The sequence below is a fragment of the Prinia subflava genome, chromosome 17, assembly GCF_021018805.1.
Source record: "Prinia subflava isolate CZ2003 ecotype Zambia chromosome 17, Cam_Psub_1.2, whole genome shotgun sequence".
Taxonomy (NCBI): Eukaryota; Metazoa; Chordata; class Aves; order Passeriformes; family Cisticolidae; genus Prinia; species Prinia subflava.
In genome coordinates, this window is record NC_086263.1 from 11987653 (window position 1) to 12010548 (window position 22896).

A 22896-nucleotide genomic window follows, 5' to 3' on the forward strand; every position below is an offset into this window, starting at 1 on the left:
TTTCCTCATGGATGGATTTTTTTGTTATTAAAAATACTTTTTTAGTAAACACATGTGTTGTTCTGTTGTAATGATGCTGTGAAAGCCTTTTGAAAAGTTCAGACAGAGCACTGTGAGGTTATGGGAGTTAAGAAAACACAAGCCAGAGGTTTGTGTTTTATAGTGTTGTACAGTCCTGTCCCAGCCCAGCTTTCACTGTTGCAGCTCCTGCTGTGAAGTGAAACTATTTGAGCATTTCAGGTAAAAATATGCTGAATAAATTCAACTTCCAGCAAGTTCCTGTTGCCAAGTGCCATCCCTTGGGCTGCAGGCTTTGTCCTAGGGCAGGTGACTGCTCAGCACTGATGTCAGCCCAACGCAGCAGGGTGGGCAGCAGAAGTTTCATCCAACCACGCCAGAAATAACACATCACATATGTAACTTCTTACATAAGTTTTTTTTTCTTTTTTCAAACGTTTTTACAGACATATAACACTTACAGATAGAATCTTGGAATGTAATGTAGGATCTGTAAACATTTCCAGTCTACCAGCTGTAGTAATAGTTCTTTAATTCCTGCATTTGGATAAAGTGCTTCATACATAAGGCTATTTGAGCAAAGCAAAGATACAGGATATTCCAGGCAGGCAAAATTCACACCCTCTGAACTATGTTTGTTTCTTGTCTCCTTCCAGCAGTTTTGAAAAAATTTATACCACTCAAAAAATCCTTCTTCATCTGCTCAGCAAGCCACAGCTTAGACTTAGGAGGATGAATTAACACCTTAAAACCTTCTTTTCCTTTTGTGCTGCACACTTATTTACAGAGGTTTTGATACCCAACCTGTGCTTCTGACCTGGCAGTGAGGGTTCTTGGCTGCTCCAACAGAGAGAATGGCTTGAGGCAAACAATAAGCACAAAAGGACAGGCAGCTTTTACAGAGTGTAGGACCCTGCTGCATGGTAGGAAAGGGAATGACTGGCAGCCAATACCTGTTAAATACCTTGGTTTATTTCCTGGTAGAAACTGAATTTTTGGGTGAGAGACAGCATGTGACAATCACACAGAATTACTTTCTGTTCCTCCAGGAGTTTGGGGAGGAAAAGAACAAGCATGGCTGAGGCTTGCACTTCTCTGTCATCCCCTGTGTGCAGTCAGGTGAGTCCTTTCAGGAAGGTGCTTTCCCCAAGCCTGATTTTTAGCTCATGTCAAAGAGCTGGGATGTTACTGCTCCTGCTGTCGTGAGACTGGCATGGTTTAAGTAAGTTCTGTCCCCAGCTGGTGATCTTTCAGTAAACAGCACAAACTGGAGAGTGTAAATTAGCCTGTTACAAATTCCAGGAATTACACCCTTGCATGGTTAAAGGAGAGTTAAAAAGCACTGGAATGTAGCAAGGCACCATTGAACATGTCACGACTTAGGAGGAGCAACTTGCCAGGAGGATGGAAGGAGAGGGAGAGAAGGATCAAAGATTTAAGGTGTTGTAAATAAGAGTTTTGAGCCTTTCAACACGATACTGACAAAAAGCCTGTATATTCCCACTTCACAGCTGGAAGTGGAGAAGCCCTCAGGAGTGGCAAAACAGAGCCCTTTTCAGAGAACAGTTTTCAGGCAGCCTTTCAGGGTCTCAGGCTGACCACCCTGGTACCTCCAGGACTGCTCTGACAGACACTGAAGGCTTTTCTACCATCACTCCTTTGAACACATGAAAGTCCCCTGACATCAAGCACACAGAGAAAAGCTTCCATTCACAAAAGCACATGAACACTTTGGCACTGCATCTTACAGGAGCATCAAACCTCAGGCAGGCAGCACACACTCCTTGATTAGTCTGGCTTGGTTAGTGTTTACTGCAGAAGGCAAGAGCATGGAGGTAACTACAGCTGTCTTCCCCACACTGGCTAGGGCAAACAGACAGCTGAAATCAGCTTGATGGATCCTTGGAGTCCCTGCTGCTTCCCTCTGGAGGAAGGAAGCAGTGCTTGATGCTGCCCTCCAAGTCTGACAGATCCATAAACTGAACAGAACAAAGACAGGAAGGAAATCCCTCACACATTGAGGTAAATAAACAGTGCTATTTGCACACTGACCAGTCTCCCAGAAGAAGGGTTTGCAAATTAAGGGTTGTATGAAATAGTGTCTGCATGTGTTTAGGAGTAAGACAAGCTTGACAGTCCAGTATGAAATAAACTGAAAGTGCCAGCAGCTGGATCAGCTTCGAGAATACTGGGCCTCAGTTCTCAAATACCTGGCAAACAGGGTAAAACCAAGAAAAACCCACCCCCAAATGTCTCCTTAAAGACACAAGGGCTGACAATGGAGGAATGGGGTGTTTCTCAAAGCAATGTAATTTCAGTTTCTTTACAGGTCCTGTGGTGTGTTTCTATCATTGTTACAGCCTCTGCAATAGGACTGTGCAAGTTGTGCTTGAAGGTGAACAGGAAAGAGGAGTTAGTCTAAAGCCCTAATGTCATTTTGATGTTTGCTTTTTGGGGGAATTGTTTTTTGATTTTAAATCAAGATCAAATTTGTATTTATAAAAGTGAGAAGTGCAAAGTTCCATTCAGGCTAGTCCTGTGCAAGCACTCCTATAGAACACTGCCCAGTCAAACAACATATGAGACCCATCATAAATTATCAGATCTTGCCCCCAAACATACAGTATTTTCTCAATTTCACTGTTCACCACATCAGGCAAACAAAGATAAATGAGGGAGGATGGGTGCTGAGACTAAGCCAGCCATAACCAGCCAGCACCTTCTGATAGATAATGCCAGCAGTGAAGAGCATGGAGAGGTCTGTAACACACTTTCCACACTTGAACCACAAACCATCTTCCTAATCAAGACAAGGTCAAGCAGAAAAACCTGTTGTACCATGCCTGAGATGGTATCTTCTCTGTAACTGGACTGCAGAAACATTTCCTTCCCCTGACAGTTTGCTCCAGCTTGTGAGCAGAATTTCTTCTGCATCACTTAGGAAATCTCCAGGAGAGAATCAAATCTGTCACAGCCATTTGCAGTTCATCTGTCTCACTGGACAAGGCCCATGTGCAGGAGGAAAGTGAGTTAACATTTGAATTGTTGGAAAAAGCTCTTAATGCATTCTGTGCAAGGTTGGCTACACACTGCTTAAGGCCCAGCACTCAAGGAATTCACCCATAGCAGTATATTTACTCCATTTTGAGGAGTGTGAGTAATGGTTATTCAGTCTTCTAAAACTGGGCAAATAACTTATCTTGCTCCTAGCTGAAGAAACTAATCCAGAATTTCCACCTGGGCTAGGAAAGAGTTTCATGTAGCACTGAAATTTCTAAATTTAAAAAGAAATCAAAACAAACCAAAAAAGCTTTTGTGATTGGAGGATTTAAATATACTTCTTGATAATGGGGAAGTTCCCTAGCGGGAAAATACTGTAATGGTTCCAATTTAACAGCAAACACTCATCTCAGTTGATGTGCTTCCTTTTTTACCCATTCGAGGAAAACGCTAAGAAGCCAAGTCACAAATTCCCCTTTGGAAGCTATTTTGGCCCCGGAGAAGTCAGGTTCAGGGAGTCCTGTTCACACGGTTTTGCTGCAGACGTTTGCAGTTTGATTATCAGTTTCTCTGGAGGATGTGCACCATTTCCCCTGAGGTAACACGACACGCACGTTCTCCCCCTCTGCCTCCCCAGGGACAGCCACTGGAGATACAAAGTGGAGAATGTTTAGTCCCTTTATCACAACCACAAACTGTTCTGAAAACCCCATTAACCAAGGGCTGTGGCATGTTTAGAGATGAGAACTTTCACTTAATTGTCTACTCTCCTTCACAAACAAACACACTGCAATGCGACCCACAGCCAGGAAGAGTGACAGTAACATCCTGATAATACTGAGTTTTTGCTAATGAACTTTATCAGCACTGTGTTCCAGCCTGCTGGTGCAACAGGGTACTTCTGATATTACACCAAAGAAAACACCAGCCTTTGGGTCAGCAGCTCTCCAACAGATCTGAACAGCTACTCACCAGAAGGAGGTCAAAACCTCCAGAAGAAATAAACAAGCTACCTTGTAGCTGTTCTGCTCCTGTAGTAGGAGTAGCATACAATTAAGGAGTGTTTTAGTCAATTATTTTCTCATTTATGCCAGGCAAACTCCTCTGAGTTCCTGAACCCAGCTGTCTTTGGCCCCAAACTGAAAAATATGAGCAAGTCCCCAGGCTGCCCTGCAACCGTGAAGGGAAACACACTGACAATACAGTCCATCCAGCACCATCAGGAAAATCCCTGTCACACAGCAGCACTGACCCCTGCCCAGCTGGTTACAAAATCCAACCATTCATTTTGTGCTAAGGTCTAGCAGTAAGAAATCAAATCCAGACACCCACAGTGGGATGGGGGATGGCTTTCAGCTTTCCTTATGCACACACGTCCCTAACACAGGCCCTCCAAGGCATAGAAAGCAATTTATCTCCACTACAAGCAAGTGCTTCAGGTATCCTGTGCATCTCAGCATTTCAGAGACATGCAGAGATGTGTCAGCACAGCTGCAGATAAACACAACTGGAGGACTGTTAGTACAAGATGCAGAGGCCTCAGCAACAACACTGCAGCTGTGCCAGGCCATATCCCAGCCCCATGAGGGGTGTCTGCAGGGTGGGGAGCATCAGCTCTGCCCCAGGGCATTGCAAAATTACAAAATTGTCTCTATATCCGTATGTTCTGCCCCACATCCAGTCTGTCTAAATCAGAGAGCAGCTCAAAGCAGCAATATTAAAAAAAAAAAAAAATAGCTGTTTGGAGGATTCATTGGAGGTAGAGGTCCCACCCCTTCGTTGATTGCCCTTCTTGCTCCATGTGGGATGCTTGGAACATTAATTGGAAAAGAAGTTTCCCTCTGGAGGTGACAGTGGTGGGGTTGGCATACTGCTGGATCCCACGAACAGGCAGCTCAGCTTCGGCTTCAATTCATTCCAAACTTTACTCATCTGTGAGTGGAGAAGGAGAGAAAGCAGACATGACCACACAGCAGGGAACAATCCCACCACACGGAATTTTAGCAGCAGCCTCAGGCACTCAGAAGCACAACACAAATTTGCTGGAATATTTTCAGGAAGTTCCATGGACCCAGATTGTTCCTGTTAGACCAGTGCTATGTGCAGCCCTGTGAACATTCTCCTGAGCCTGTATAGAAGGGAGATTTCCCTTCATCAAATTCCTTCACTGAAGGGATGGAAGGGAGCTGAAGGAAAAGAGACTTTTCTAATATAACCAAAGCAAGAAAGTCTGTATATGGAGAATATAAAGACCATATTTAGGGTTTAACAAAAGGTAGCTTCTAAGTTTTAGAGCAAAATCTGTAAAGTTTTCTTGTCACACAATTTCTGTGTAGCTCAACAACAAAAAAATATTAATCTAGCAAACATACATCATTCATTACAGAGTAGAGATTTAATTGTTGGGTCTTTTTTAACTACTCACAGGGTAGGGCCAGTTACAGATGAGAGAAGAAAAGAAGAAAAAAATTTGCTGCAAGAAGATATCATCTTTTAGAGGGGTTAGAGGCCAACCTTGATCCTCACCCCAAACTGGAAAAACCTCAGGTAACATCCTAAATTATGAGAGAGTCCAACTGCACAGATGATTAGAGGGTGAAGGCCAATGGGTGAAAACAAATCCATTCAAATTCTCATTCGTATTTTGGGAAAAAGGACACAGCCTAGAACTCACCTCTTTGTGACCCTGAATCTGGGAGTTGACAAAGGCCCCCAAAATGTGAGATGTGAGAGGCAGGTAGATGTGGATGAGCTGTGTCTCCTGATGCAGGCAGTACAGGGAGAAGTAATTCCGCAGCTCCATGGTTATGATCGCGTTTTCTTGCTGAAAGAAGAGGAACTCAGTGACCAGGAAGAGGGTGGGAGAAAAGAGAAACAGCAGAAAAGAGCATTCCTCCCCATACCAGCAATTCAAACACATACCAAAAACCTGAAAAAAGCAGTTCCATTCTCATTTGATACAACAGGAATTGCCCTTTCCATCATGCTGCTTCCCAGAGCTCCTGCAAATGATGTGCTGCCAGGGAGCCAGTAACAAGTGTTGAGGAAAACTAACACGTTTTCCACGTGGCACAGCGGGTAGCACAGACTCCCCAAAGCACAGGCTACCTTGTCAATCCAAAAACTTTCTGCAAATGTGACTGAGTTACAGAGCAGCACCATTCCAGAGCCCAGTGCCACCCTTTGCTCTCCCGGGTGCCCGCCCTACCTCCACAATCCGAGACTCCAGTTGCTCCACCGACTCTGGCTCTTTGTTCTGCACTGTGGCACTCATCATCTGCTTCTTCATCATGCTGTACTTGTGCAACGCTCGCTGGTGCTTGTGCAACACCCCCTTCTCGTGCCTTTCACACAGGTCCTTCATGGGAAAAGAAAACAGCAGCTCTGTAGTGGGAGCCAGGAGCCAGCAAACACACACAGCCAAGTACATCAGGAACAAACACGTGTGGTCACACTTCGTGTCATTTCTATGCTGCAGATTTTTGCTCCTTTGCTTTCAAGAGGGTCAAAAAATGCCACTAGCTAAGAATTTAGGAAACAAAACTACTTGAACCCAGACCAGTGAGCTTAAGAGGCAACCTGGACCATCACTTCTGCCAACATTTTGGTTCTTATCAAGCCTCTTATCTTTTCTGACCTTCTCAGTATTAAATGCTGGCAATTAATTAAAGTGCTGGCTCAAGAACTTCAAATTCAATCCCGGCCTGGGAATATCAGGAGAGGCTGCCACATACAGCTGACCAGAAGATTAGCATTAACAAAATCCTTTCATTCATAACTGAACTCGTGTCTTGATGAGCAAATCAGTAGCAATCTAGTTCACTTCTTTGACTCAAAAGCAGCCAAATCTAAAAACAGAAAGGTAGCTGATCCATACAGTTTAACCAGTCGTATTTTTAAATTCCTTGCAGAGTCTGCTCTTTGGCAAGTCCTCATCATCAGACAAGCTGATCAGGAAGGCTACAGAGCTCCTTATGGCCAGCAGCCACTCCCCTCCCTCTGCCAGATGCCCAGTTTGCCTCTGAACTGGCCTCAGTTTTCCATCCAGTTGGCGTTACACCCTCTAAAGAGCACAGGCTTGCTCTAAACAACTTTCTTGTTGGCAGAACAGCAGAGCTCACTTTATAGGACTGGAGTAAATCCAGGAAAAGGTTCAACTTCTCCACCACATCATTCTCTTCCTGTTTACCCTAGAAAACAAGGAAAAAGTACATTTTACGTAAGCCTGGCATCACAGCCCCTCACCCCCACACACCACGCAGGCTCTCACTGCTCTCTCCAGGGCACATCAGCGCTTACACAACTGCATCAAAAATCTCTCTGATGGCACTGGAGTGTTTAGTCTTCAGTGTGCAGAACAAAGGCCTGACTGAGGCAGGAACAGCTTTTCCAACTGACTGATCATTAGAACAAGAGGAGTTGGTTTCACAGGCCTGCGTGTCAGTCCTTTCAGCACACTCTGCCTGGAATTCCTTGCTCTTGCAGATTCCTCCAATCTTTCATCTTCCCTTCCTACAAGATAACTAATCCATTAAAACTCTGAATACCTGCATGTTGCCCGTAATAGTTCATGCATCAGAAGGCAGAGATGAGACACCAAGACAAATTTCACTACCAGTTGCTTTATTTTACAGAATACTCCTTTCTTCCTGTATCAATAGAGCTCTCTGGAGCATAAACTCTGGAGAAAGAGACCTGGCCTGACTGATCTACAAAAGCACACTGAGTGTTTTAACACAATGAGATGAAGAGCACTGAAGAGAAAACTATTACTTTTCCTTCCCAGACTGTCTTGTTCTCACATCATTGTGACAGTCATTACCACACTGTACACTTACACCAGAATGTGGTGCTTCTGCCTGAATGATTCTCATGTAATGTTTAAGTACATGAATGTGAAAATTTGATTCAGAAGTAAGTTATTCTGGGTTCTCTGTAGCAGAATAATAAAATGGAACGCAGCACTTTCGGACAGCTCACCCTAGTAGTGAACTTAATGTGTGCAGTAACCATTTAAAATTAAGAAAGAAAGCAGATTTTTCCTTCCTTTCCCTTGCCTGTTACATTTTTTCCCCATTCAAACACAGCCCAGGTATTTCACACAAGCTTGAACAAGCAGGCTGTTAGTTCAGAATGTGAGTTTGGACTGCAACCTCCCTCTTAACTCTTGAAGGGTTTATGACCACAGAGCTCATGATTTAAGATGAAATTTAGGGCAACAGTGTACCTCATTCATGTTGCAGAAAGAAAAAAAAACCCCAACAAAACATCACAAAAGTAAAGGACTCACCTGCTGCACAGCCTTATCTGCCAGAAGTGCAAATTCAACAGACAGACCCTTCAAGGCTTGTTTCAGAGTCCCCCATGTGTTGTTATTCAAAGCAGCCCAGGAAGGAAGTGGGGTAGTGTCTGAGCCCAAAGCACTGGAAGGAGACAAGCAATGGTCACATCTAGGAGACAAATTCCACTGAGTAGATAAAGTTATTTGCAGAGAGCAGTTTCCAATCTGTCTCAATAGCTCACAGTGCTGAGCTACTACTGTCCCATCACAAATGCAGAGTTAACTGTGTACATACTGGGGAGACAGACACTAACACAGGGATCTGAATGTGAAGGTATTTCTGTTTTCTTTCCTCACACTCTAGAGAATGCAGCCTTAGTGGAAAGTGTGCATTTCCTTCTTTAACAGAAGGAAAGTTGATTATGTCCTACAGCATGCACTGAAACACCCATTTTTACCAGACCATTTGCAGGTAAACTTCACAACAGTTTTGAGTTCTAAACCAACAGCAGTTTGCTGTTCACATCAGCAAACCCTGTCCCTCCAAACCTACCTTAGCTCCTTCCCAAAGATGAGGAGGTCGGAGGCGTTATCGATGGCTCGGGAAGCGATCCTCTCCGCACGGTCCCGCAGCTTATAAAAGCTGTTATAAATATTTCTGATCAGCTCCCTGCTGGCAGCAAACTGGGCCTGAATGTCAGCTGGGAGGTAGTCCTGAAGGAGTACAGAGAGATTACTGGGAGATAAATCCGAGGCACAGTCTGCAGGGAGGGACAGGCTTCCCTCCTGTGCTCACTCTCGCCCACTGTGCCTTAACAACCCTGCAGAGATCAGTTTCCCATTTAGGTGTCCAAGTCACACAAACAGCCCTAATTTTCAGAGGCAGAAAGAGATTTAAATAGCCAGTGTAAACAGAGTTGGCAAAATCTGCAATTCCCCTATGTAGTTAAAAGAGGGTTTGTGAGGTTTCAAGCTCACAAGTTCTGATCTGATCCTGCTGGTAACTCCCAGCCCAGTAAAGTCAAGCATGAACTGAAAGTTCAGCTTTTTTATGACCAGTTTATCACTGGTAAAAGCCTGAATTAAGCTCCAGTTGCAAAACCTTCTGCAAGCATTGCAGGAACCTGAACAACAACTTGCTTTCAAATTGCTCAATGAACACAGTGGAGGTGTACTTAAAACTTGTCATAGCACTAATCACTGGAATAAACAGATATATGGAGAACTTACAACTAACTTTTCCATAACAGTCCAAATTGCTCTCCCACAGGGAGAGGACTACAGACAGAATGAGGGCATGAGCACAAGGGAAAGACATCAATCCAGACATTAACTTTTAAATTGTGCAATTTGTGCATTTGTTTGTTATGCAAGTACAAGTAATTACAGAGAAACCTGTTCTGAGCAGAATTCATTGTTTAATCTATATCATATTCATGAGCCAGAATTTAGCTAGAAATACCAGGCCCTTAGGAGTCAAAAGTTTATTTGATCTTTTCAATAAAATTACAAATCCTTCAAACTCTGGAAACAACTGTCTCCTACCTAAGGTCTCCATCACTGCACAAATGCCATAACTAAAGCATCTGGAGAAGAAAGCCATTTAAACCAGAATAACATGTTGCAAGAAATTCATATACATACCTTGGCCTGGGTAGCTAATCTGCAAGTCACAAATTCATCTCCTACTCCCTGGACCAACTCTCTTAGCTTATTCTGTACATCCTGGAGAAAATATAGAATCAAATGAGCATGAAAGAACTATGAAAAAACACAGGCAGTTCATGCAGTTCTCAGATATATTGCAGCAGCACAACTCAGCAGATACAGATTTACCCAGGTTAGGTTTAATTTAAGGAAAATCATAATCTCAGTTCCCCTAAGAACAGTTCTAATTTTCAAAATACTACACTCCTGGCATTGAGTGAAATTACTTTCCACTTTCCACTGTGGAAACACCTACTGAGAGAAAATTCCCTTCATCCCAGGGAGCAAACCCACGTAGGTTAACAGCAATTCTGAACGCTGTGCCCAGCCAGGCAGTTACAGCAAGACATGCAAGCTCAGGACTATTGCTAACAAACACTCACTGAGCCACTGAAGGACAGAAAGAGTTTCAAGAGCACATCTTCTGAGAAAGGGGGGTGTCGAGCCACCAGGTTTATAAATCGCTTCAGCGCTCTCCTCCGGGATTCTATGAACTCGCGATCAGCTGCAGGAAGAAACAGGAAATTGCAATCAATGCCCCTCACATCACAGCTCAGAAAGGAGAAAGAGAGCACTGCAACAAAAACTAGAGAATGGCTACCTACAGTCTGCCAGCTCCCAAAACCAGACCTTTCAGACTGACCACCTGAACAAATACTTCATCAAGAGTTCTTTGCCTCTTACCAAAATCCAGCACAGCTACACGTGGTTATTTCCACAGGGTAGGTCAGGGAGGAAGGACAAACAACCAAGCCTAAGGCCTGAAACCTTCACTTACAAACTACGGGCCTACAGAAATTCTTCTTCCTCTGAACCAATTCCACAGAGGATATCCCAGCCTGTTGGGACTCCTGGCATCAGCATCCATCCTTTTCATGCAAGATGTCAAAAAATACTTTGGGAGACTTGCACAGCAATCTGCAGTGCATCCATCCAAAGTCTTTACTTATCAAACCAAAAAAAATGTGCTCTTCTTGCTGAAACAGGAAGGTTTTTGACCTGGCAAAACCTGCAGCAAGGAAGTAAATCAAAGATCCTGAAGTTTTTCAGGAACAAGAAAAAATAAAATCAAAGATTGAAGGAAAAGAAAACAGCACAGAAAGAAATTAAAGGAATGCTATTATCCGTGACAACACTCTCATATCATGAAGGAATTTTATTCTTTTGCCTCAATTTTAGGCTGGCAGTTTGCTGGTTCTGAGGACTCTCACAGGTGATTCTCAGCACAGCACTGCCCGCAAATTCATTTTTCTGCTCTTGGGTTTGCAGATCTGGGTTTTGCTTTGCTCACACTTAACCTACAGAGACCCTTCTGAAGTTTTGTACATGCTTTCCACAGATCTGCCTCGGATGGTTGCTGTCCTCCAAACCAGCAGAGCAGGTCATCCATCTCCACCTGCCAGGTGGAGGGGAGCAGCCCCCACTGGGGTCTGTGTAACTCAGCACAGGGGCAAGGACAGAGCACTGAGCTCTGTCCATCCAGCTCTGGGACCTGGAGGCTCCAGGAGTCACACATCTACACTAATCCATCAAATCCTGTGTCCTGCAACACCATTTGTCAGTCCATCAAGCTGCTCAGAAACAAGAAGTACCCGTTCCCTTTCCTTTTTCCTGTTTCCATGAAGCCCACAGCTCTCCTACATGCATTCACTGGACTAAAGGCAATCAGCACTCTCTGCCTTATCACAGCTTTGCACTGCACTAGAACTGTGCTCCTTGCACAGTTTGGGAACTAATCCTACCAGGTTTTTTCCTAAAGTTATGATATGTGGGGGAAGAAATGCACCAGTGAGTGCAGGGAAATATCAATGCTCCAGCAATGCAAGGAAATAACAGTCCCTGACAGGTGACAGATACTGGGAGCTTCCTTACAAGCATCCTCTGTCCACTGAGATTAATCAGGGAAGGTCTCTCTGCTCTCAGGTGTTGCACGAAGTGGAAATTCTGGCTGAGAACACCAAATCAGGTTAAATTCACACATGGGTTTCACAACCCCTCAAAAGAAGTCTTCACAATTCACAATCCATCATAAAATATATGACCATTGAAGTTTTCAAGGGTGTGATTTTGCTTTGGTCCAGTTCACTGTACATCCTGCTTTGCTCACTGTTTACCAATTCTGCTTTACTGGAACAATACATGGACTCCTCAATTGAAATTATTTATTGAAACACAGTGATCTTAGCACCATGAGCAGGAGAGAAGACACTGAAAAGCTTGTTCTTTCACAGATAAAGTATTAAACAAGACAGGATTTTATAGTTGTACAATGTTTGAAATAATAATGCTTAAAACCAGTGTCAATATTTGAGATTAATGAAAAAGATGTTCCAGAAGAAGCTCTGATATGCTTTCTGTCTTAGGATACTTCTTGGTTTCTAGTCTAACTGCTAAAGTATACTTTAATGAACTGACAGTGATTGCATTTACGTTGGAAAAGAACATTTAAGAACCGAATTCAGATGTTAAATTAACACTGCCAAGTCCACCACTAAACAATGATCATCACAACCTGTATTTCTAAGAAGCAATACCTCCAGCTCTGCCGTGCTCTTGTGTAGAGTTACACCCAAAATCTTATAAAGAAAAATCATTAGATTTTTCAGATACTGAAATTCCACAGGAAGAAACCCCACTGAAACTTTGCACTCACATCTCACCTACAGGAACTCCTAGCACAGCAATAGCTCACACCTCCAAACTGTGCATTATAACCTCAAAGCTTCGTCTGAGCCAGGCGGCAGCCACAACTTCCAACCTTTCAAACACTTCTTTCCAACAGTCTCACTGCGAAGCAAACCCCCTGCAGCCCAAAATGCAGATGCAGGTTTACCTCCCAGCATCCTCTTTGGGGGCAGGGCTGGCACCATGCGATAGGGGAACTTCTGCAGCAGCATCTCGTGGAACACCACAAAGTCGTTGTATCGCCTGTACACCGAGCACTTGAACCGCTGCGGGTGGCACAGGGGGGAAAAGTTAATGCACACATTAGACAGCAGCACCTCCACTGTTGTTTTTTGCTTATTTGTCAATATAATTTCTTCACTAGCTCAAAACAGTTTGAAATATCCAGCTGCCTACGCCAATTTTTTGTTACAAAACCATTCCGTTTTCATTGTCATACACCTGCTTTTGTACAGAGCTCAGGTTTCAAGCAAGCAAACCTGCAGAGCATCTTTCAGAGCTCAGTTAGATGTTCCATGCTGCACAGGCCCAAGCCAGGAAGGCCCAGTGCTACTGCATTAAAAGTCAGCCCACATAACTGCTCTGCTTAAAGCCACCATCACCCAGCACATCTCAGTCACTCAGGAATTCACCAGCAGAAACTGCACAGACATTCTCAGGAGGATACATCCCCACCAAAGCTTGCCCACATTACCTTGCTGGAAACCTCATATTCCACATGTTTCAGAAAAAGGCCCTTCTTCTCAGGTATAAGCTCCACCTGCACGCTATCCTTGCTCAATAGCTCTTGTAGGGTGTGGGAAAGCAGCAGTGGATTTCCCTGGGGCGCCTGCATTAGAAACTGTTCCGGCTCCCTTGGTTCATTCACCGGAGGCTTTGCCAAATCTAGAAGACAAAAAGGGAAAAAACAGTAGACCTGATAAGATACAGTAAAAGAAGCAGCCTTAAAATATTCTGTTCCTTAGTGCTCCCAGAGTGGTGCAACACAAGCAGAAGCCCAGGCAGGCCACTCCCCTGGGAGGTTATGCTGCTTCACACACGTTCACATCGCCGGTGCCTCCCTGCTCACAACACCCAGCAGCACCACCAATTATATCGAGTCACAGAGACATCTCCACTAAGCAGAGAATCACAGGCCAAATTTGTTCTGTGAATCAGCTAAGAGGCCTGCATTTCCTGTCTGTCCAGCTCCCACCACAGCAGGATCTGCCAAAATGAATGAAACCCTTGCTCAGCACTTCTGGATCCTGCCTAGAACAACTCGTGGAAGGAAAGAAAAATGTGTCGTTTTACAGCGCTGCAGAAATTTAATCCATTAATTTTGCACATCATTACAAAGGAAGAAGACACTTCATTTGACATAATTTTATTAAACTCTATGACAGCGTGCCACACTGAGCATGAATTACAGTAATCTACTATGTCAACATACTTAAGTTCCAAAACAGAGGGAAAAGGTTCCTAACAAGTGCTACCAACTTGACAATTGCTCACACACAGCAAGCTGTGGCAAAATCTTTCAAACTTAGCTATTCTCTTCCACTGCTTGTAGCTAGAAAAAAAAACAGCTTTTGACAGAGAATTTGACCATAACTGGGCAGCTCTGGACAGTAACTGATTCTCAGACAGATGCAGAAGTGAAAAAAGATGTGTCTTAAGAATGTGGCCCCAGAGGACAAATGACATCAAAGAGGGGGCAAAGCTGATGACTCAGAGTGTTCTCTTATCAAGTGTCTGACTGCAGCCTGTTATCTCAACTGACTTCATAACTACATTTATTATGTGACTGCAAACTAAGCTTACATTGTTTTTCAAAGCCATGCTTCCTCTTCTACCCATTCCACACGCAGCAAACAGTGTGAAAAATGAGGGTACAACCCCAGATTCTGGTCACTCCATACCTGAATTCTGCTCTCCAGCCTGGAGCAGGGGGGTTGCTTCCTCTCTGTAAGAGGCATAGTGTGAACAAGCTCTTTTATAAAGCAAATCAAATCCACTGATGGAAAGTACCTAGAAAAGCCAGGCAGGATTCATTATCCCTTCCTTGCCATTGTGCAGAACTTCTTAAATGTATCTGCAATTTTGAGCAGACAGACAGTAACACTAGAGAAGCAAGAAGCATTTCTTTAAGCTTTGACACACAGTTCAAAAAGTTGTTCACTGGGTAACAGATTAACTCAAGGAAGGTAAGAAGTCATATTCTTAACTTGAAAGCCCTGACCTCCTCCTGATAAGGATTTCCCACCTGCTCCTTCATGTGCCCTAGGCCCTGATAAATGGGGAAAACAAGCAATCTTTAATTCCTCAGTTTTATGACTTCGTAACAGACATTTTGCTATTTGTTCCATAAAATGACTTAATGAAACCAAACCAAATCCAGGACAAATGGCCTTATCCCACATGCCTCATCAGGCTTTGGATTCCGGCTAATGTGACTCAGAGAAGCAAGTCTTAACACCTCTGCTTTAACAGACATATCACCTGCTAACCCCACCTATGGAGCAGCTCCTAAAAATTTCCAGCTACCTGCCAGAAATTTGCAGTCAAATAACACAAACTAATTCAGTGTTGACATGGATACTGCTGGATGAAGGTCTGTGGAGCACAAGGCATCCTGGATATCCAGAGCAGCAGTTCTCTGGGTGTCCACCCTTGTAATTCTTGGGTTTAACTGCTCAAGACACACCAACAGGATGTCACAGAAACGTGACACAGAACAGCAGATGTTGCTACTCTTCCAATGCACACATATACACATCCTTCCAGGGAATTCCAGAACCTTCTGTGCTGCTCAGCCACTGGCTGATGTTGCAGAGGCCTCCCCCAAAGGGGTCTACTCAAAATGCACCCCAACTAATTCCCCAAGCAGTGCCCATCTGTACTAACACAACATCTCCTCCTGCCCATTGAGTCACTCTCTCTGATTCCCATCTTTCTGCTGGACAACCAACAGCACAAACCAGTCCCTCAACTGGGGCTCAGCATTGTCTGGTAAACTCCTGAAACCCCAAAGGCAAGAGACAGGTATGAGGAAAAAAGATGTACAGGGTGAACCATGAAACCCTCAGTGTTTCATCTGCAAGTCCCAGAACCAAACTGGTGCTGAGGACTCTGAAGTTCATTCCAGGTCTGAACCCCATTACCCAGTAAAAGACATCTACAGAATGATGCCCCACCAGGCAAGGCTCCCCAGTCCTTTGAAAATTCAGCCATGTTGCTCTTTTTGTTGGTAATTCTTCCCCAGTTTTTATCAAGTTATTCTCTAAATCTGCTTTCTAAAAATCACCTACAGGACGTGCCTGCTCTTTATCAGCAGTTCACACTCTTGGCTCTCCCTGAAATATTCTGTAGCTTCTTTACATCTCAACCTTGTCTAAATGTGTGAAATCACACAAACCAGACAACCATGCAAACAAGTTTGAATAATTACTGTGTAATTAATAACCTCAGTGTGTCTGGTATCAACAAGACAGCTACTCAGAGTGAATCTACACCCACAAACACTGGTCTGAGAACACAATAAAATGACTTGGGAACAGCTGTTAACCTGCTTTAAGAAACGCTTATCATGGCATTAACATTAACCCTACAGAGCAATATATACTGGAGCATCTTCTTCAGCCCATTTCTCATTCCACTTATTTGGGAACAGCCTCAAGAGCCCTGGCCAGGAATGGTGGATAATAATGGGAACTCATTGGTATGAGCTCCTGTGTTCAGCCAGTAAAAGGATTTACATGCATTGTAGCAGAACACTTAACGCTTCCCATCACGCACACTCTGCTGGAGAACAGCTAATTTTGAAAACATTCCCTTTGGTTTCAGCAGATCATTATCTAGTAAAGTTTATATAGAGAGAGCAGCAAGTGGATACAGAAATGAGGTATGGGATGGTCCCCTGGAATACTGGGAAGCAGACAAAATAAAAATCAGCTTTTCCCTACAAGTTAGGTTTTTACTACATCAGTTTCTCAGTCTGTTGTCAATAAGGTATCAGGAAGTGGCCTGATACAACTGAAAACAAGTTGATATAAAAGTTAAAAATAACACATATAAAACATACATATGCAAACAAGAAGACAACAAGATGACAAGAACTAAAAGTTTGAAGAAGCATTCAAAGCATGGCCTAGTTTTTGTCTGGTTGTAAAAGAAAACAGCTATGAAAACACTGCATAATACTGGTTTGTTGTTGTTTTTTTTTCTTGGTAACATGTCAGATAGCCTTTGGACTGAAGGGAGTTGAGAAACTTACCCAGACAACAACTGCAACAGAAAATTTCTCTACTTCATACCATGTGTTTCATGCTTTAGTTACTGCTCAATGTTCATTATTCTACTGATAGAATGGGGCAGCAATCTGCCCTCCATGGAGTTACCAGTTTCCTCCACCCAAATTACCAAAATCACGCATTTATGAAAGCCAGAGCAAAATTCCAAGTACCTGGATATCTGCACAGAGTTTTCACATGTGAGTAAGCACACAGGGCAGAGCAGTGCCAGGGCTGGAAGCACAAGTGCTAAATCACAATATTGATCTCCCTTCCCTGATTAAGCTCTGTCAATCAAAGTTGGAGGCCTTATCTCCATTTTACAGAAGGCTGATGCTACCAACTCTATCACACCAGGTGCTAATCAGATAAATTTATTAGACATGCTTAAGTAGATGGTGCCACAGAATTACTTGTTATATTAGTAGCATATTTACTAGAAGGAGAAAGGAGGCTGTAAGGAAGCAAAACCTTCAGGAAAAACAGCTCAGATCACTCCTCCACCACCACAGGCCACAGCTGTGCAGAGCAGAGGGGATCCAACCCACAGGAAATGCAAGGGAATAGGAAAACTGACTGGGTTTGCACACAGATACCTCAGATTTCTCCCTGGAAAAAAAAATTGAGGGCTCCACGACCAACTCCTGAGCCAGGAATACTAAAGCAGCAATGTAAATATCATTCATCAGCATTTCCCTTTCCTTTCTGTCTTCTCATGAGAAGCCCCAGGAATTATGGAAATGCCTTTCCCCCTTATTGTGTCAAGCACATTCCTCCATAATTCCAGAATTCAGTGTCCACAACAGCCTCCCTGAAAGCTGGTGCAGGTTTCAACTACAAATTCAAACAGATTCCCATGTTAGTTTTTGAGGTTTTTTAATATTACATAATTTGAAATCCTCTAAAAAAAGAAAAGAAGAAGTCCCACCAAAAAAAAAAAAAAAAGCAAACAAAACTTTTTTTCCTGTTAATGGCTTTATGTATTTTATAGACAACTGCATGCAACTTGTTTGGGTTGTTTTGGAGAATTTAAAACCATGCAATTCTTATTCCAAAAGGAGAAAAGCAAAAGAATCAGTCTAACAAAGCTAAGTGCTGTGTGTTCAACATGGAAGGCAGGTCTGTATTTCTTACTGGGTACAAGAAAAGTTATCATATTTAGCTCCTCTCTAATTAAAGGTCTCCTTCTTTCTCCTTCCCAACAATTCCCTTGTAAATACAAGCTACCCAATGCCAAAACAAGATAAAATAGCACACATTATCATAAAATTAGATGCTGGAAACAGGCTCCAACATTTTGTTTTTCTCCTTAAAAAAACAAAAACATCACCACCACAGATGTCAAGTATTTACCCTGCAGTAGTTAGTCTGGGTTTTCTGGGGTTTTTTCCTTTGGTTAGGTTTTTATATTTCCCCTTGTTTTTTTGGTGTTGTAGATAGCTTGGTTTTGGTTTGGGGAGGGTTTTTTTGGTGGTGGTTTGGGGGTTTTTTCCAAGTAAGTTATTCAGCACTTGGTGTTCCTAAAGATGAAACAGAGAAGTTATGCCACAACTCAAAAATAGATGAGACCATTAAGCTTTATTTAGTAATATTTAAAAAGCACCTGAATTTCTGCAGTCCCCTGTAGGCTTCTTCTCAAACTACCACAACCCCATACTCCAGCAGCAAAAAAAACCCAACACCAACTTGTCACAGAGATTTACTGTGTGTAAAGAACTAACCTTAAGCCTATTGCCCTGTTCTTTTAACTGTGCTGTTAGATCATCAACTGATTCATCTGATTTCCCAAGTCTGCGAATACAAGGGACACATTCCCTTCACAAGCCAGCCATGAGCCCCAGCTGGAGCAAATACAATAAAGTGAGATGCAGCTGCTTTGAAGAAATAACAGGATTAGCAGAGAAAAATCCATCGAGGAATGTGCCCTAAGATTACAGAGACAAAAAGTCAAATACTCACTAAGGCTGGTTCCCAGCGCTCAGTGGATGACTGCTAAGCCATCATTTTTCACAAAGAGGTTGGAAGTGTAAAAATTCACAGCCAAAAATGTAACTCAGCAAGCAATAACCCAAACAACTACTCCGGGAAACTTTCACAAGGACGTTTTAGCCTGACTACAAAACTGGCAAGTTTCCACAACCAACTGTCCTTATGGAGGTCAAGAATATCCCAGGAAAAGAAATCCTTTATCTTTGTTTTGCTTCTCGTCTTCCGTACGTGTTTCTCACCCTTCTGATTACACTGGGGGAAAACCTGATGTCAGCATTTAAGCATTAAAAAATGGCATTCCCACCCCAGACACTACAGCCTCCCAACAGTGTTTTCACACATTTTATAGTTAGAACAAGCTCATTCTTATCTCAAATCCAGCTGAAAAGCAATCATTAAAGCTCTCCTCCTTTTGTACCAACTCCGTATGTCAGGAACAGGTAAATTTTTCTCCCTCAACCTGCACCAACTCCTAAAACATGAAGACCGTGGGGAAAATCAGTGGCTATGTGCAAATTATACTGACTGTAACCTGTACAGCCCTCCCATGGCTGAACACAAAGTTAAAGGTTTACCATCAGAAGGAAAAGAGACACCTCACTCCCTACACAGCCAACACACCTGGATTAGCTCCCTGCAATTGTTGCAAAACAGACTCACAAGGAAGCAAAAGGAAAAAAAAAGTCAAAAAAAGCCACTCTGCAAAAATGACTTCTACATGCTGGACATTATCCTTTTTTCTTTGATTGTATTAAAGTACTTTGAACTCTGCTAAATCAAAAAGACAACATTTGTATGTGCTCTCATAAGGGGGCATCAATGATACCTATCATGATTCTCATTACTGTGGATATTTCAATCCTCCCAAAATACTCTGACAACCTGCTGGTCGCCCCACAAAAATTACATATGGGTGTGAAACTTCAAAGATCTCTGAACCTGCATCCTGATGCTAGAAATAAAAAACATTGCTGCATTCACAGCATTATTTTTCTTGAGCCAAAATTATATATTCTCTTTCAGTGTCCGTAATAAAATCTTTGCCAAAGAAAACCAAGTTTCCTAAAGAAGGCTGAGTAGATCACAAAGGTACAGAAGCACGATCACCAGAAGTTAATCAGTTCAAGAATACTTGGAGACAACTGTTTTATCTCTATAAGGCTCCTGAAGCAGATGGTAAATCCATAACAGGCATACCTGAGCAACCTCTCTCTTTGGTACAGTAGGACATTTTTTCCACAGAGGCTGCTGTTCAATATGTTACATCAGTCCTGGACAGAATTATCCCAAAATAATTTATTTATAAGCATTATCTGCATCAGGAGCATCACAGGCCTACCAAGAGCAAACTCACAGTGGATCCTAAATATAATCAATGAAACCATTTTTCTATGCATTAAGCTTACCTACTCATTTTTCTTTCTAAACTGAGCAAAAAAAAAAAATGGTATGCACAGACCAGCTACAAAACTTCAGCCACTTCAAAGAGAACTTTGGAGAGCCCTCTAAAAGTTTCCTTCAGTTTAGCTGCTGAAGGAGTCTAACATGTTATTCCCTCAATTCACCGAGGAGCTCCCTCCATCCCTCATTTCGCAACAAGCGCTGGCAGTATTCGGCTGGAAGTTTCCTCACCCCAGCACTGCTGCATGCTCCCAGCACTCCGAGCTGCCGCTTTCCCCACTGGATGTGCCGGGGCCACGGGGACCGCCCGTGCCGCTGCCGCTGACCCGCGGAGGAACGCTCGGGAACGGGAACGCCTCGGCGGGCGGGGAGCAGGCACGAAATAAATTATAAATGAAATAAAGTCGGTGCAGCGCGGAGGGAGCGCTCGGCCGGGTGACTCCCCGCGGGAGAAGTTCAGGACCGCGCCCCGTGCCCGTGCCGGCCCCGCAGAAGGGCTGAGCCCTGCGGCCACCGGGGAGAGCTCCGGGGAGCGCTCCGGGGAGCGCTCCCGCCGCGCAGGTAACCCCAGCGGCCCGGGCGCTGCCGCTCCGTTCCCCGCACCCCGGCACGGGGAGGGACCCCCGCCGCCCCGGAGGGCAGCGCTGCGGCCCGGCCGTGGGCAGCCACGGGGCCACCGGGGTCCCGCTGCCCCGCGGGGAAGAGGGGAGGGCGACGGCGCTTCCCCGCAGGTTCCGGCGGGGAGCGCGGCCCCGAGCCCGGCGCGGAGCCCCGTCCGCTGCCCGGGCTGGCAGCGCATCCCGCATCCCCCCGTACCTGCGGCCGTGCCCGCGCCCGCCGTGCCCGCGGGCGGCTCGCCGTCCATCGCGGCCGCGGTCATGTGAGGCCGGGGCGGCCGCCCTCCCCTTCCTCCGCAGCGCCCGCCTGTCACTGCGGGCGGGGCGGGCGGGCAGAGCCGCCTCCCGCGGGGCCGGGGGCGAGGGGCGCGGGGGGCGCGGTGTCCCGGCGCTGGGCTCCGCCCGGGTCCCTGTCACACTGCTCAGGGAGCGCCCCGGGGCTGGGGCAGCTCGCACAGGCTCCGGCAGGGCCAGCGAGCCCTCCCCGCCGCTGGCGGGATCGCCCCGAGCGCCTCCGAACCGCTGCGGGATTAATAACGCATCTCTCGAGTATCTTAAAGCGTGTAAGGAGTGATCGGCTCATGGGCTTAATACAGGATTATTCCGAAGTATAACTACTTTATTTTTTGAATTCTGAAAAGGATGGTTGTTGCGAACTTCAGGGAGGCTTGCTTGTGCGCTAGGAGGAGTGGGTAAACTGTTGAGGCTGTACTTTGGGTTTCCAGTCACACAATCACAGAATCAGCTGGGTCGGAAAAGAGTTTGAAATCCTCAGAGTCCAACCTATGGTCGAACATCACCTTGTCAGGCAGACCACGGCACTGAGTGCCACTCGATCCTGAAAGGCCTCCAGGAGCGGTGACAACCCCACCTCCCTGGACAGCCCATTCCAGTGTCTAAGCACCCTTTGTGTGAAGAAATCCCTCCTGATGTCCAACCTAAACCTGCCCCAGCACAGCGTGACACTGTGCCCTCTCATCAGATTCATTACTCCAAGTCAATCTTGATATATTCTCTTTAACTGAGTTCCTTGTCCCAGGGCATTTCTGCTGCCATCTAGGCAATTAATCAAGTTTCCTATGCTCAGTATTTTTTCATATTTTGCATGCCTCTGGATTTTTGGTAAATTTGGTAGAAATGAACACTAAGTTATTCAGAAAAGTATACAAATATGAACATTGTATGAGCACCTCTCATTTTATTAGTGATTTTTTTGCTACTTCCTCTACTTTATTACTCAGGATTGATATGGTTGACAGCGGTGAAAAAAAAAAAAGGCACATGTTTTGTACAGTGATTTTCCTGAAAACACCATCAGACACGAAAAAATCCTTACAGATTTTGGACCTCCAGACTGAGCTGTTATAATCCACAATAATGCTTTATGTTTTCAACATCCAAAGGATTGGATACACTCCCTAATTAATGTTCCTGATATTTCTTAATCACGGGAAGCTAAATAGTCACCTCCACTGTACGCAGAGAGAACTAAAGCAGAAAATTATGAAGTGAGAATTATTTCGGGGTAACTACGACCACAGTGCTCCCCTTTGAGAGTTTTTGTGCTGCTACAAGGATGTGAATGAGTCGAGTGATCCTCCTTTTCCTCCTCCCTCAGTGCTATTTCTGCTCAGTCCCCGTGAGCGTGGGTGCAGACGAAAGCTGTGTATAAAATTAAAAAAGCATGGCATTATTTAAGCTGAGAGGCCCTTCAGATCATGTTTGTGCAGCAGCCGAGCAGAGTTCTGCGTGCTCAGCACTTCTGAGCACCACAGGATTTTTCGCCTATATAGCAATTTTGGAGAAAATGAATGGAGGAATCAACATGTTCTCATTTAGCTATAGATTTTTGATTGGTCTGTACTTAAGCTAATAGCATAACTATTTATTTGGTATAAATAAGATATTCTCAACTGAAGATTGCTTC

At 44.3% G+C, this 22896-nt stretch overlaps 1 protein-coding gene across 1 annotated transcript; it reads right to left on the minus strand.

The window, feature by feature from the left end:
• Positions 1-189: 189 nt before the first annotated feature.
• SNX8 (sorting nexin 8) lies at positions 190-21271 on the minus strand. Its single transcript, XM_063414130.1, has 11 exons — positions 21169-21271; positions 13386-13576; positions 12840-12957; positions 10390-10511; positions 9944-10024; positions 8853-9013; positions 8309-8441; positions 7140-7208; positions 6227-6376; positions 5693-5842; positions 190-4950 (listed from the first exon to the last, which is right to left on the minus strand). The coding sequence occupies exons 1-11, from the start codon at positions 21230-21232 to the stop codon at positions 4837-4839; spliced, it is 1353 nt and encodes a 450-aa protein (XP_063270200.1). The 5' UTR covers positions 21233-21271; the 3' UTR covers positions 190-4836.
• Positions 21272-22896: the final 1625 nt, after the last annotated feature.

Coding starts and splice junctions, on each gene's coding strand:
- SNX8 (XM_063414130.1), bottom strand. CDS start 21,232: ATGACCGCGGCCGCGATGGACGGCGAGCCGCCCGCGGGCACGGCGGGC. Junction 9,014..9,943: donor GATTAGCTACCCAGGCCAAG/GTATGTATATGA, acceptor GTACTCCTTCAG/GACTACCTCCCAGCTGACAT. Junction 5,843..6,226: donor TGGAGTCTCGGATTGTGGAG/GTAGGGCGGGCA, acceptor CTCTTCTTTCAG/CAAGAAAACGCGATCATAAC.